The 13,875-nt window shown below is 55.8% G+C and overlaps 6 protein-coding genes across 6 annotated transcripts; 2 read left to right on the top strand and 4 right to left on the bottom strand.

Moving 5' to 3' along the window:
- Nucleotides 1-59: 59 nt before the first annotated feature.
- F5144DRAFT_488261 (uncharacterized protein) lies at nt 60-3,853 on the bottom strand (the record flags this gene model as incomplete). The annotated part of the gene is made up of 3 exons (XM_066785652.1): nt 60-3,098; nt 3,158-3,366; nt 3,427-3,853. The coding sequence occupies 3 exons, from the start codon at nt 3,851-3,853 to the stop codon at nt 60-62; spliced, it is 3,675 nt and encodes a 1,224-aa protein (XP_066645065.1).
- A 287-nt stretch (nt 3,854-4,140) lies between these two features.
- On the bottom strand, nt 4,141-5,495 carry F5144DRAFT_568738 (UreD urease accessory protein-domain-containing protein). Its single transcript, XM_066788660.1, has one exon. It carries the CDS (start codon nt 5,355-5,357, stop codon nt 4,362-4,364), a length of 996 nt encoding a protein of 331 aa, XP_066645066.1. The 5' UTR covers nt 5,358-5,495; the 3' UTR covers nt 4,141-4,361.
- A 130-nt stretch (nt 5,496-5,625) lies between these two features.
- On the top strand, nt 5,626-7,828 carry F5144DRAFT_509426 (RNA polymerase III RPC4-domain-containing protein). Its single transcript, XM_066786518.1, has 2 exons — nt 5,626-6,232; nt 6,289-7,828. Exons 1-2 carry the CDS (start codon nt 5,725-5,727, stop codon nt 7,512-7,514), a joined length of 1,734 nt encoding a protein of 577 aa, XP_066645067.1. The 5' UTR covers nt 5,626-5,724; the 3' UTR covers nt 7,515-7,828.
- Nucleotides 7,829-7,999: 171 nt separating this feature from the next.
- Nucleotides 8,000-9,780, top strand: F5144DRAFT_194915 (uncharacterized protein). Its single transcript, XM_066782852.1, has 2 exons — nt 8,000-8,272; nt 8,428-9,780. The coding sequence occupies exons 1-2, from the start codon at nt 8,120-8,122 to the stop codon at nt 9,598-9,600; spliced, it is 1,326 nt and encodes a 441-aa protein (XP_066645068.1). The 5' UTR covers nt 8,000-8,119; the 3' UTR covers nt 9,601-9,780.
- On the bottom strand, nt 9,717-11,304 carry F5144DRAFT_194928 (major facilitator superfamily domain-containing protein). Its single transcript, XM_066782853.1, has 2 exons — nt 10,400-11,304; nt 9,717-10,346 (listed from the first exon to the last, which is right to left on the bottom strand). The coding sequence occupies exons 1-2, from the start codon at nt 11,201-11,203 to the stop codon at nt 9,834-9,836; spliced, it is 1,317 nt and encodes a 438-aa protein (XP_066645069.1). The 5' UTR covers nt 11,204-11,304; the 3' UTR covers nt 9,717-9,833.
- A 483-nt stretch (nt 11,305-11,787) lies between these two features.
- On the bottom strand, nt 11,788-13,118 carry F5144DRAFT_194978 (uncharacterized protein). The gene has a single exon (XM_066782854.1). It carries the CDS (start codon nt 12,792-12,794, stop codon nt 11,973-11,975), a length of 822 nt encoding a protein of 273 aa, XP_066645070.1. The 5' UTR covers nt 12,795-13,118; the 3' UTR covers nt 11,788-11,972.
- Nucleotides 13,119-13,875: the final 757 nt, after the last annotated feature.

A 13,875-nucleotide genomic window follows, 5' to 3' on the forward strand; every position in this document is an offset into this window, starting at 1 on the left:
GGCGGGAGGCGAAAGGAAAACAGATACATCCCAGTGAAACCCAAGCACAAGCACCCGCCTCAATCTCCTAATACCGACTCATCTTCGTCCATCTTGTCTCCCCCACCATCACCGTCTCCCAGTTCTTCATCCTCAATCGGGTCATCCAACAACTCACGTCTCCTTAAATCCTCCATCGACCCCTCCTCCGGCTCGGGCTCCGCCTCCTCAACCTCGGATAAATCCGAGTCATCATCCTCAACAACAATCTCCTCACTCAGCGCCGCCCTCTTCGACCCCGCCGCCGTCGACGCACCAGTGCCGTTCCCAACAGTACCCGCCGCGGCAGCCTCCGTCTTGGCAGCAGACGCAACAGCCTTCCCCTTGCCCTTGTCCCTTTTCCTCCCTACAGCACCGCCACCACCAGCGGCCACCCGCTCCCTTAACTTGGCTTCGTCTAGGAACCCAACCGTCTCCCTCAAGTTCCCACCTAGCCTGGCCTGGTTGCGCACCATCCTGCGGCGGAGCTTGCCAGCCTGCGGGCCGATCTGGTCGACCGTCTTTGCGAGGATGGCGAGCACCAGTTTGCCCGCCAGCTCGCACAGCGCGCGCTCTAGTTTGAGCTCCTTGCCTTTGCGCTCGGTGGGGCTCATGGCGGCGTCGGCGGCAGCTTCTTCCTCGTCCTCTTCATCATCGTCATCATCGTCGTCGTCGTCGTCGCCACCGTTCGGCGGCTGCGTCGGGTCCTGCTGTTGCTGCTGCCTCCGTTGTTCATCGGCTGTGGGCTCGTTGAGGGCGCGCTTCGTGACGCGAGCGTACGCGCGCTCGGCAGCGTTATAAATCTCGATGAGCTCGTTGGTGAGGCCTGGCTGGATGGGTTCGTAAAGGGGTTCTAGTTCCCGGTAGTCGTGGCGCGACTCCTGCTGCTGCTGTTGCTGTTTGACGGCCTCCCGGAGTGAGGCGAACAGCACGTGTAGGTCGCAGAGGGCTCCGGTGGCGAAGAGCCGCAGCTCGTCATTCGTGCCGCGAGAGGAGAGCGTCCAGATCAGGTTGTCAGCGCAGGTCTGGCGGAGGGTGGACAGGCGTTCGATTGTGCGAATAGGGATGTTCGTGGATGATTGGACGGCAGAGACGAGGGTGCGGACTTTCCACATGAAGTAGAAATGGGCTGCTTGGATCGCGTACGAGACAGCTTCATCTTCGAGATCGTCGAGGGCCTCGTCGACTTGGTCGAGTTTGCCGCGGTGGATAGTGCGAATGAGGAGTTCTATGACTGGGTTGGAGGAGTCTTCGGATTGGCCATCGGCTTCGAGAACCTCGATGCATTCGGCAATGCTGGTGAGTTTGCTGATCTTGAGAAGAATGGTGCCGAGCTGGGAGATGGCTGCGGGCCCCATGTTGCCGCGGTGGTTGAGCTCTTGCGTCTTGTCCAGATGCCGAAGCGCGTTGATCACCGTTTCCCAAAGGTCGGCGATCTTGGTATCCGTCATCTCCTCCAGCTCGTCATACTTGCGAGCGTGCAACAGCGCTGTTGTCGCTTCGGCGAGTACGCCTCTATCAGCGTGGCGCTCGAATTGAGTACAAATCTCATCTAGCAGGCGGCTGTATGTAGTCGAGTCTTGCCGAAGTTGCTGGAACACGTCGAGGGGCAAGAAGTGCTCCAGCCGCAGTACAACAACTGCGGTGCTCGCTTCGGCGCCATATTTGTTCAAAAGGCGGGGAATGATGCTGGCTAGGTGGACGGCGGAATCTTCAGCACCGTCTGCAACGTCTGGCCGCTGTTTCCTCCTGCTCCTGTCTGTCTCTGAAGTAGAAACCAGGCTAAGCCTAACAGCAGAGGCAAGCACCTCAAGAAGCACCGGTTCTTCATTACCTTCTGGTGCAACAGCGCTCTTGAGCGTTGCCTCGTTGGAGGTTCGCTTCGATGATGATCGCGATTTTGTACTTGTCGTGTGATCGTAAAGCAAGTAACCAGATAAGAGCTCCCAGTTCTTGACCTGGTCAATCTTTTCGTACAGGACCTGAGCAGCCAGTGAAATTCGGTTCTCGGGCGCCACAGCCTGGATCATCTCAACGGCGATATCTAGGCCACGGACTGGCAATGTCTGGTTTTCCTCCTCGAGTTGGGCGTCATATGCCGCGAGGAGCTCGGCCAGGCATTTAATGCTGATCCAGTCTCTCCGAGGAGAAAAGTAGTCGTCGTCCTCATCATCCCCGAAGAGCTCGTCGACCGTATCGCTGCCTCCCAACTCCTCCATCTTGTTCTCGATCGAGTCGTTCACGCAGCCGGCGAAGAAATCGATGACCGCTCTTCGTACGCGCAGTTCAGAGTCGAAGATTAGCCGGCCAATCGAGTCGATCTCGTCGGGCTCAAGCATCCCCGTGTCCTTGAGGATCTGGATGACCGAGATGGCTACAACTCGGACGCCGACGTCGGCGTCCTTAGTAGCCATCTCGACGAGGCGTGGTCGGAAGCGGTCGATGAAATGGCCAAGCTTCTCAGCATCCCGCTTTAATATACGAGCAAGCTGTTTCAACACCTCCTGCCTGGTCTGTGACGTAATATCAGACAGCATCCAACCCAGGTACCGTAGATACTCGGGCTTCTCAAAGAATGTAGGAAGGAACCAAATCCAGGTCCCGAGGGCCTCGACACACTCGGTCCGGATCTTGGCGTCGATGTCGCGGTATCGGTGGACGAATACGGTTTCGAAAAAGTCCGTAACCTGCTCCTGGCAAAGCTGTCGGTTTTGTTCAGCTTCGTCGAGGTTTTTCTGGATCACGGCCAGTCGGTCCTTGTTTTTCCCTTTGCGGCCCTTTTCGGCGTCGACCTGCTGGGTCATCTTGGTGATCCGATCGTCGAGCTTTCTGGCAACTTCGACGAGGGCGGCCTCCATCGCGAGCGCGACAGTGGTCGCTGTGTGTCGGAACGGCCGCAGTGTCGATGAAGACATGGAGGCGACCCATCGCGCGATGTTCTCCATCAAGGTGCTGTCTTTGTAAAGAACATCGGTTTCGTGAAGAACGGTCACGAGAGACCTGAAGAAGCCGATCAACAAGTCGCGGAACGACTTGGTCGACTTGGCCTTGGAGATAAGGGGGTAGTCGGTAATTCCCTCCTGTAGCAGCCGACGTTAGCATGGCGCAGCGCCTGACACACGCGCAAAGCTTAACATACCTCGGTGTAGACATTCTGTAGATCTGCTAGCCTGTTGGAGCAGTTCTCAGGATCTCGGATGTCGTCTTGGGTGACCTGCTGGTCGCACCCGGCGGACAGCAGGATACAGTTGACCAGGTCTGTGACGGCGGCAGCATCATCCTCTTGGTACTTGTGGTACCATTCGGTGGCTACCTTATCTGGAAGATCTCCGGAGGCAAAGATATCGGCTGTGAGCATGGTTAGCATCGCACGAATAGCGTGGGCATGGCTTCGGGAAGAGCACCCACCATAAAGTCCCTTCGCGTCGCCCTGGGCAATCGCAATTCGCACCGCCTTCTTCGGGCGACTCGGCAGTTGTGCTCCATGAATAGGTTCACCTGCTAGCGCGTTGCCGTTGATCTTGGGCTTTTTCGCAGCCGGTTTTCTCGACTTTGCGGCGTGCGACGTTGAAGGCTTCTTTTTCTTGCTGGCACGGCGGGGCTCCTCGGTAGCCGTATCGTCGGCGTCATCATCATTAGGATCGCTAACATCATCTATCTCATCGGGCGACTCGTTCTCTGCGTCATCTTCGTCGTGTTCGGCATTCCGCTTCCGCTTGGTAGCGGCGGGCGCATCCGGTGTGAATTTGGCGGGTGCCTTCGTGACGCGTCCGGATCGACGCGCGGTAGAAGTTGGAGCGGGCGAGCTCGTCGGGGTATTGTCTGAGGTCTCCATGAGTGGTTGCCGTCCAAACACTATTACATTTAGGGTGTGGATGAGAGGGCCGTGTCGAGAGAGGACAGTGGGTTTTGGTTCGTTTTCGGCAATTGACGCGTCGAGCGACCACCCAAATCGCCAGATTATTTTGGCGGATTGGCACACTCACGCCTGGCCGACCCACAATGTCCTGCCAAGCCAAGCGCAATGCAATTGTATGCAACTACAGGAACATGTACCTATCGATGGAATAACCAACGTTCAAGTACTTACTTTCTGGAGGGTGTTGAAAGCGTTAGTGTATTGGCGGCCTTTCCATCTTTCATAAATTAATATTGAAAACATTTTTTGCTATTATTGGATGACTATAATTGATTGGCCTTGGTTAGATATCATCACCACGTAGGGTGCAAATATGCTGCTTTACACCTGGAAGAACTCGGGAACTTCCATTATAAGTGATAATTCCCCAGGCAGGCTTGGTAGGACGACAATGGAATGTATAACCTCGTCGAAGGGAAGGGAGTTACCACCTCAGACACATTAACGCCTGGTCGCCGAAGTTTTGTGCGATGCTGCCTTCTTGGGTCAACATGGATCCCACCCAAAGTCGGCCATCCTCGACGGTGGGAGCGCCGAACTTGACCACAACACAGCCCCTGACACTGGACGCAGACCACATCACTTTGTTATCCTTCTCCCTCTGGTGCCTTTCTGCCCGCCACTTATCAAGGGGTGATAGACGATCAACCGACTCCTTCGAGTCCTTTGCGTCGTCATTTCGCCAGTCCCGAGCCCCAAGTCGAGGGAGAGCACCGAATTCAGCGAGGAAGAACTCCCCAACTGACTTCATCAAGGGGCCCCGCAAAATGAGAGTCCCGAATACGCTAAGCCCGTTCATAGACTCGCGCAGAACCGGGAGTTGGAGATGGACTCTCTTGCTATCGAGGATTGCGACATCTCTTACGAGCAACCGATCCTGAGTGTCCTGGTCCTCGGCCACCGTCCAGACCTCGTTGCGACCCACCCATTTGACGAAACTCCAGTGCTCCCCAAGGGCAGTTCGCCCCTCGGTGACCCAATCCAGAAGGCACAGCGATGCGTTTTGTGCCAGCCTGAAGATCTGAAGTTGCTCGTAAACGCTGCGTGCAAAAGGCTGAACCGGATCTGGGAGGAGGCAGACGGCGGCACCGGTAGCAATATTGACTCGCATTATCTGGCGAGTGACGATATCCGGGCTTGCTGACTTGAAGATCTTGGTGTGCCCCTGTGTGGCCAAACTCAGCCTGGCACCGGTTTTCACTTCGATGGTCAAGTTGATTTGGTCGCCCCCAACTAAGCCACCCCCGTATGATAGCAAGTACACGAGAGCACTGGTTTGGGGGGGCCGCTTTGGAGTGACGAGCTTGAGCGGGTACTGGTATTCGAAAGTCTCAAGATCGGAAACGCCTGAGGGGAGGCGTCGGACGATGATGCATCCCTTGCCATCGGCAGAGGAGGATTTGGGGAATGGAGAATTCATGGTGCTTGTCACCTCATGCCTATTTTGAGGGCATCCGGGCCGCAATACGCCAAAACGGATCAAGAATGTTGGGTGAGCGGGCAACGGGAGAACCTGGAAGACTCGGGGGTGCGCTACCAAAAACTTGGTACCTTGCTGAGACTCAATCATGCCAAGACCTCAAAGTCCCAGTACCCACACACCCACACACAACCCTTATCGCACAGCGGCGTGCCCCGCGCTGGCGCTCGATCCACCTCTGATCCCTGCTGCCATGCTGACGTTGGTGGGGCAGTCAAGAAATGCAACGGGCAGACGCGACTCTTTCCTAGCCCTTTCCCATTTACAAATTCGCACCGACCATCACAACCATCAGAACCGATCATAGATGCCTCCGAAACCCACAACACGAGGGCGAGGCCGCGGCCGTGGTCGGGGAGGTGCAGCCCGTGGCGCGGCTTCCGCTGCGGCTTCCCAGGATGCTGCGCAACTGTCAGAAGCCGAACCGACTCTCTCGACGGCAGCAGGCGCCGCCAACCCTTCAAGCTCTGCACTTGTTCCGGTAATGACAATATCTTCTGAGTCGACACCAGAGGTTACCACAGCCTCAGTGTCTTCCAGAGTACCCAGCACCACTCCCGGGCCGAGCTCCTCGACTCGTGCATCTACCACCAACAAGTTCAAACCCAAGGCTGTCCGTCGGAGTGAAACAGAGCGCGCTCGCATGGCCGAGGAACAATCGAGGATACAGGAGCAGAGGAATGCCGAGGAGGCAAGGCGATTAGCCCGCCTCAACCGTGGCCGAGGTCGGGGGCGTGGTCGCGGCCGTGGAGGGTTTCTCCGTGGGAACTTGAGGAGTTCCACTGCCGCGGGGCCGCTGTCGGCCGGTGTAAGCTGTGAGTCGCTATTCATCGAAACCGGTGTGATGTGCAATTGCCTAACAACTCAATAGTTGGTGGAGGAGCCGCTTCGGGCTACCAAGGCGCAGGCGGTTATGCCGTCGCGTCTAGTTCCATTTCTGGCTCCGGCTTCGTCAAGGGCGAAGGCGGGATTAAAGGGGAGGAGACCGCATACGGCGCTTCGGGCATCATCGACAACAGTAGAATCAATGCCGACATGCTCTATAATTACGTCGAAGTATCGGACGAAGAAGACCGCGCCTCGATCACATCGACTAAGAAGAAGAAGAAGGCCGTTTTGCCTATGGGTATCCGACGAGTGGAACACAAGGACGAGGGGGTGACTATGACGACCGCGGCGGAGATTGAGGCGCAAGAAAAGGCCGGCGCCGTCGACACGGACTCGGACGAAGAAGGTCTATTTGTTGGGGGGCCTACACGAGTCGAAGACTTCGAAGAAGCAGCCCAGGAAGAGGGCTCCAGGGTGGTTGCGCAGACACGCAAAATCAAGCAGGAAGAGCCCGAGAGCGGCGCGATGGACTTGGACGAGATCCCAGAGGGTATCAAAGCACCCGAGTCCCCCGAGATGAAGAAAAAGGTGCTGGTGAACGAGCAGAAGCCTAAGAAGCTGCTGGCTGGGCCAAAGGATACCGAAACCGAGATCCTCGCTGAAGATCTTCAACACATGCTCGATTTGTTTACCCTCCAAGGCGATGGCACGTTAGCCGAAGATGGGACAACAAACAACGCCGCGCTCGAAGGACACATGTTCCTCTTTCAGTTCCCGCCGGTGCTTCCGCCGCTACGGGTCGTCCCCCGCGACGGCACGTCGGCCAACCCAATCCCGGTAAAGCCCGAACCGAATGATGATGTCGATATGCTAAATCAGCCTCCGGTGAACGTTGACCTCACCCAAGACAAGGATGATATGGCCAAGAAGGAAAGCGACGGCGGCGGCGAGGATGCTGGTGAGGACGAGGAGGGTGGTGACGAGCTTAAGGAAGGGGGTTTCCTTGGCAACCTAACTGTGCGCAAGTCCGGCAAGGTCGAGCTCAGCTGGGGCGGGCAGAAGCTGGAGCTGATGCCAGGCATTCAGACCAACTTCTTGTCGACGGCTGTGCTAATTGAGCAGGCAGATGTCAAGCCTAATGACGCAAGCCAGATGGACGGTGTTGCGTATGGCATGGGCAAAATCCAGGGGTTGTTTTCACTCGCGCCAGTTTGGGGGGATGAAGAAGACTGGGAAGTGGATCCCAAAGATTTGGAGATCCCTGAGTAGTAGAGGGAGGATAAGAAGGGGCTTGTTGGTCGCTTTTGACCATAGCAAGAGGCTTGGTATCGAAACGGTCCGTGTTGGGTATCGTGTCTGAGTACCTATAGCGGAAAAGACAAAGGGCTACCAAAAGCGCATAGACGGATAGTATATGGATTAGATACCCAGATTCAAGCTCATGGGGGATCGGTTTGAGCAGAACCAACAGTTCCATCACGCTTCAGCCCTGCATTCTGATCTATCGTTGCCATGTAAAGTCGTGTCTCCCAACAGGAAACAACCGGCTGCAGTCACCCGAGACACCCCGCGTTTCTCGGTGGTCTCGGCATTTCCTCCTTCCCCCACATTCCATTGTCGCATAAATACCTAGGTAGGTAACAAGACAACTATCCATTTCAAGACGGAACCCGGCACCGGTTACTACGGTCATCGACACGCCTTTGCTAGGAAACCTAGGAGACACTCGTCCAAGGGAGAGGAGCATTTTACTGGCGCGTGCTTTTCTAGGAAGTTACAATCGTCGACTTCTACAAGTGTTTCCTTAGACTACCTACCTAAGGCTGTCCGTTAGCTTACCAAATTCTCTGGAGCATACCTTGAACACCGGCAAAATGGGAGTACAAACCAACTCGGAGGAGGGCATACACCTCATCATCATCGGCGCCGGTCTGGCTGGATTGAGCGCCGCGCTGTCGACCAAACTAGCCAACCCGGCACATCGAGTGACGGTTTTGGAGGCTGTGAACGAGCTCCAGGAGGTCGGAGTAAGCCACACCATCAACACACACACACACACGCACACGCACGCACTGCCCCCCTCCCCACCTCCTACACCCGGACTCAACCCAGCTTAACCCAACCCGACCCCAGCCCAATCCAAAACAACCCCCACTCACTAACCACCCCCACCCCCTCCCAGGCCGGCCTCCAGCTCACCCCCAACGGCACGCGCCTGCTCCACGCCTGGTCCCTCGACGAGCGCCTAGCACCGCTCGCCGCCGTCCCATCCTCGCTCTCGATGCGGCGGTACGACGGCAGCAAGCTGCTGGCGCACGAGGCGGACCTGCAAGGGCAGATGCGCGCGCGCTACGGCGACGGCGCGCCCTTCTGGGACCTGCACCGCGTCGACCTGCAGCAGGCCATGGTGGCGCGGTGCGAGGCGCTCGGTGTTGAGATTTGCTTGGGCGCGCGCGTGGTGGCGGTCGATTTTGCGGAGGCCCGCGTGCGTCTGGCGAGGGGTGGGTTGGTGCTTCGCGGGGATGTGGTCTTGCTGGCGGATGGGCTGTGGAGTGCGATTCGGCCGGCGTTTTTGGGGGGGCCGAGTCCGACTGTGCCGACGGGGGACCTGGCGTATCGGATTACGATCAGGGTGGACCAGTTGGAGGGGGAGGATGCGGAGGAGCTGAGGCGGTTTATTAGGGACGCGACGGTTAACTTCTGGGTTGGGCCCCGGTCGCATTGTGTTGGGTATTCGGTGCGGGCAGGGGAGATGTATAATTTGGTGTTCTTGTGTCCGGATGACTTGCCCAAGGATGTGGCTAAGCTGGAGGGAGATATGGATGAGATGAGAGAGAGGTTTGGGGGGTGGGATCCGTTGCTTGGGCGGTTCTTGAAGCAGGTGAAGGGAGTGGTACACAAGTGGCGTTTGATGTGGCTGGATGCGTTGCCAGAGTGGGCGAATAAAGAGGGGACATTCTTCATGGCGGGGGATTGCTGTCACCCGATGTTGCCGTATCTGGCGCAGGGGGCGAACTCGAGTCTCGAAGACGGCGCTGTGCTGGGCTCGCTGCTAGGAAGGGTAAGGAAGAGCGAGATGGCGAGGCAGTTGCCAAGTGTGTCGGTGCTATATCAGAAGTTGAGGAGAGAGAGGGGGAGAAAGATCCAGCTCGAAACGTTCAAGCAGAGGGACGATTCCCACATGGAAGACGGAGAGGCGCAGGAAAAGAGAGATGCTCTGATGGTGAGTATGCTAGGCAAGGAGCTTAAGGCCCCGTTCCCGAGCCGGTGGACGTGTCCTGAGATCCAACCGTTCTTGTATGGCTATGATGCGTATGCGGAGGCCGAGAAGGGGTACCGGGAGAATCCTTTTTGATGAGTAGATAATGGTATTATTTGACGCGATCCCTTGGGGAATCAGGGAGCAAGCAGATATTTTCCGCAAAGATATACTAGCAACGAGATCATTTGATCTCCTGACGCCGATTCGTCGTCAAGATGGGGTACGGCCCAATGGTAACGATGTGTGTTGTCTTACATCGACCCATTCATCTGTGAGACATGTTCCCAACCCCATGTCTCAGATCATGAACCCCTCGCAAGTTCATCTCAGATCTTTACCCACAGCTTAAACCCCACCACAGCGCACCTCGTCGCCGCGAACAACACCGACGCTAGCACGATCACTATTCCGGCCCAGATTTGCGCCCACAGATAGCGTCCCCCGGACTTATCAATGATGGCACCGGCCGTCGGCGGCCCCGCAAGCGACGCAAACGCCACGACGGTACAGACCATACCGAACCGCGTCCCCATCTTCCTCGGGTCCTTGGTTAAGCTAGCTAATGAACCAGCAAATAACCCCTGGGCGGCGCCAACTGAAAGACCGAAGAAAACGGAGAACACATACATCCCGGTCCGCGTGGTCACGCCGGTCCACGCAAAGATCAAGCACCCCAAAACTAGCGTCTGAAAAGCATACAGGTTGATGGGCCCAAAGTATCGGTCGGCTAGATAGCCCGTCACCGGCCTACTCGGCACGCTCATGCCGTTTGTGATGAGGAGGAGCTGGACCGAATCAGTGGTTGAAAAGTGGATGACGTTGCGGGCGTAGGCGTTGATCTAGGAATAGTAAGTTTCCTGCGCTCTTCTAAAAGTTAAATTCGCATACTTACGTAGAAGAAGCCAAAATAAAGTGCCCAGAAGAAAAGGAAGCCCCCAAGCATGTACAGCAGATACGGCCCTTCTTTGAATGCCTCCCACTCGATGATAGGCCCCGACTTTCTCGGCCTTAGTTTTGGTTTCAGCATCAGAACTGAGACCATCGACACGAACAACGCCACGAAGGCAGCGCATCGAACTGCCCACGGGAACCCAATTCGCGGAATAAGGTACTGGATCGTCGCGGGAAAGATGACACTACCCAAGCCGGTCCCCGTCGCCGAGATGGCGAGCGCCGAGGATCGTTTCGTCACAAAGTACGAGTTGATGACGGATAGCGGAGGCATGAAGATGATGCCCAGGCCCAACCCGGTACACAATCCCTGGGCGAGAAAAATCTGCCAGTACTCCTTGCAAAGACTCGTCATGAAGGTCCCAAACACAACCATTAACGAACCGACGATGATGGTTGATTTTACATATCCGGCGTCTGCTAGCCTCCCAGAGAAGGTGCACATGGCGAAGGCGAGGAAGACTTGTAGGGACCCAATCCACGATATTTGGGCCTCAGGGAGCTTGAGAGTGTCTCGGTAGTAAAGCTGATATACGCCAAACGTCGACGGGTAACCCCAAGCCATCATGTTGATAAAAATACCGGCCACAACCTGAGACCAAGCAACGAGTCCTCCGTCAGGAGGTTGGAACTCTTCTTCGGCTAGAGGAACGGCGTCTTCGCCCCCTGATACCGAGATATCATCGAGCTGCGAGCGCATTGTGCTTATGGGAGCAGCTTTCTCGACGTCGGACCCGGAAGTCATGTTGAAAAGTGTCTTGGGGGCTCCCAACACCGAAACTTTGCGAAGTAGTATCAGCGTCGACGCAGAGAGAGGGTGTCCATGTTCATCCGGAAGGGCCGAGAAAAGAGCTTTCAGCGACGGGAGTCTCCTGTTCAAGTCCCGGGAAATCTCCACCGAGAAAGGCTACATCCGGCATTATTTCCGCCGACATCGCCCTCTCTTGGATGTCATCTCCCACGCCTTTTTGGTGGGCCCGACCCGTGCCGACCAACCTCCCGACGGCAAATCGCGGACCGACGCCTTGTTCCCCGCAGCCCGGTAGGTTGCGTGACAGCCAAAACCGCACAAGGAAGATGCGAGCCCATCATAGCCCGCCCCTTCGACAAGGTGGTGTGTGCAGCGTCCGTGGGTTCTGGGGGTCATATCCGAAAAGAATCCTGGGAGGATCCAGCAGCCCAACAGGCCTGGTCGCACCAGCGATGACGGCGGCCGAGTTGAGTCAGGGCTTGGCTGATTTTGGCCCGGGGTCAATTCCACTCGAGATCGGTTGGAATGCGGAAACCACAAGGTGCCCTTTTTGCCGCTCTTGCGTTGGATACTCAAAGGTTTCTCCAAGGTTTCTCAAAGTCACGAAGAAGAATAAATGCGCTCGGCGCATGCACATCGGCCAACTTGGAGATGGGAACGGCTTTCCTCTTGATGTTCTGGTGGGTGGCGAAGATTTCCGCCGCACCCGATTCGACAAGTCATTGTTCCCCACTTGAAGGGTGGGATTGAGAAACGGTGGGCATTAATTACAAAACCCCAATTGGGTTGCCCGTGGCTGCAGAAAATGATAAATCTTCAGGAGAGAAAAACAAGCAAAACCGTCGCAACAACTCGACTCTGACTCATTGTGAATGGCGACTCGGTACGAAGGACAGCAACTTCGCAGCGGGCCTTGGCACGGGCGCTCTTTGTCAAACGAACAGGGATGGTGGGCGCACCAATTCGAATAGACTGTGGAAGGAGGAACGAGAAAACGATAGTTAACAGGCGGTGAGCACGGCAATGGCCAGCCTGAGCCAGCATCCCAGCAGAATGCAACACCCAATGTGCCAATGCCAAAACTCAACGGGGTCTCGCCCGAAATCCATGACCCGACCAGGCAGACCGCCAATCCAGTCAACCTCAACCCACGCCAGCTGTCCACAACCGCCACCCCTCTCAAAATAGCCCCACCAGCAAAACTGGGTCCCCAACAAACGAGCCGATGGCCTTTCAGCCAATGACACAACATTATTTCATCACATCTGATCGGAAAGGGAAGGCGCCGGGGCCGCTTCCCGCCCCACACCAGTCTGGAATGCGACAGAAAAAAAAAGCACGGCACAAACAGACGTGGCACGCAAAACGGAAACACAAACATACTGAAACAGTCTAAGTCTTGCCCAGAAACAGGAAACAAGTGCATGGCAGCAGGTAAGCGAACCCCGCAGAATCGACATCGCCACCAAGAAGAACCAGCTCCTCGCCATTCGACCCGAGTTGATTCGCCTGCTCGCCTCGTCTTGTCCTTGAAGAAGAAGGAATTTGGAAGACGACAGAAGCGACCCCACCTTTTGCATCCCATTCCGATCTGCCCGGAGGCGCTAAACCAAACTAAGGATAGCGCAAAAGTTTGTTTAAACGGACTTGACGACTTGAAGGTTCAGTGCTGGACAGGCGGCGGTGCTGAATGTCATGCGGGAACAATTGGTGATATGAAGGAAGAGAGTAAGACTGCAGGTGGATTTCGGGGTTAAGAAGTCGTCTTGGTGATGTGTAAAAACGTGGAATTCATGAAACAAGATCTGAGATCATTGATGTGCCAAGCGCCGCTTCCGCGCGGGTTGGAGCGGGCAAAGCCGGGTTCCCGCAAGAGGTGATTCAGCGATTGCGCGATGGTTATTATGATTCAACCTCACATAGTCGAAGTCTGGTTTTGAAAATTCCAATTTCGCTACTTAAGGAGGGTAGACTACACCGAAGCGTTCAAAAGCTAGATTGAGGACATATCAGCCTTCCCTGCTCTTCCTTCACCTTTACTCCAGACGGACGCCGTCCGCCCCTGGACAGAGAGCAAAGACAAGCCTGCGCAAAGCCATAGGAGCAACCAGTGACACCCCCGTCACCCAATTTTACATATATCAACAGACTGCAGGAATGCAAAGGAAGAAAGATCCAGTGTCGCAAAAGCAATCCCGCAGTTAACCCTGTCAACGCTGTGCCTGCATTGCCTTATCGCCCCAAACCCCCTAGATGCCTGTTTGCCTGCCGCCCCATAAAACGACCATTGCTGTCTCTGCTAGCCCTGAATTCAATACAGCACACTCCGGGATGTAACTTGGAAACCATCTCTCCATCTCCTTTCCTGCGATTGCCCATTTCATTCCAGGCGAGTGGGTGACCAGGTGATGCTAATGCAAACGACAGAAGGATTTGGTAGATTCCACCGATGCTGGCATGCCTGCCAGTCGTGTATAGCGGGCATGTCTGGGTCGGTGCCTGGCGCTGAGGCAGCGTTGGGAATTCCGTTGCTTCTGACCGCCTTAGCGAGCAACTGACGCTGAAAAACACACAAACCATGAAATTTGAAATAGGGGCATGAATCGAAACAAATGCGGACAAAACAGAAAATCACTCCGTTTCAAATGCTGCATGATTTCTGGCAG

The sequence above is a fragment of the Chaetomium tenue genome (genome assembly GCF_020726465.1).
Source record: "Chaetomium tenue strain MPI-SDFR-AT-0079 chromosome Unknown F5144scaffold_3, whole genome shotgun sequence".
In the NCBI taxonomy this organism is placed as follows: domain Eukaryota; kingdom Fungi; phylum Ascomycota; class Sordariomycetes; order Sordariales; family Chaetomiaceae; genus Chaetomium; species Chaetomium tenue.

Coding starts and splice junctions, on each gene's coding strand:
- F5144DRAFT_568738 (XM_066788660.1), bottom strand. CDS start 5,357: ATGAATTCTCCATTCCCCAAATCCTCCTCTGCCGATGGCAAGGGATGC.
- F5144DRAFT_509426 (XM_066786518.1), top strand. CDS start 5,725: ATGCCTCCGAAACCCACAACACGAGGGCGAGGCCGCGGCCGTGGTCGG. Junction 6,233..6,288: donor GCTGTCGGCCGGTGTAAGCT/GTGAGTCGCTAT, acceptor ACAACTCAATAG/TTGGTGGAGGAGCCGCTTCG.
- F5144DRAFT_194915 (XM_066782852.1), top strand. CDS start 8,120: ATGGGAGTACAAACCAACTCGGAGGAGGGCATACACCTCATCATCATC. Junction 8,273..8,427: donor ACGAGCTCCAGGAGGTCGGA/GTAAGCCACACC, acceptor ACCCCCTCCCAG/GCCGGCCTCCAGCTCACCCC.
- F5144DRAFT_194928 (XM_066782853.1), bottom strand. CDS start 11,203: ATGACTTCCGGGTCCGACGTCGAGAAAGCTGCTCCCATAAGCACAATG. Junction 10,347..10,399: donor TTTATTTTGGCTTCTTCTAC/GTAAGTATGCGA, acceptor TACTATTCCTAG/ATCAACGCCTACGCCCGCAA.
- F5144DRAFT_194978 (XM_066782854.1), bottom strand. CDS start 12,794: ATGGGATGCAAAAGGTGGGGTCGCTTCTGTCGTCTTCCAAATTCCTTC.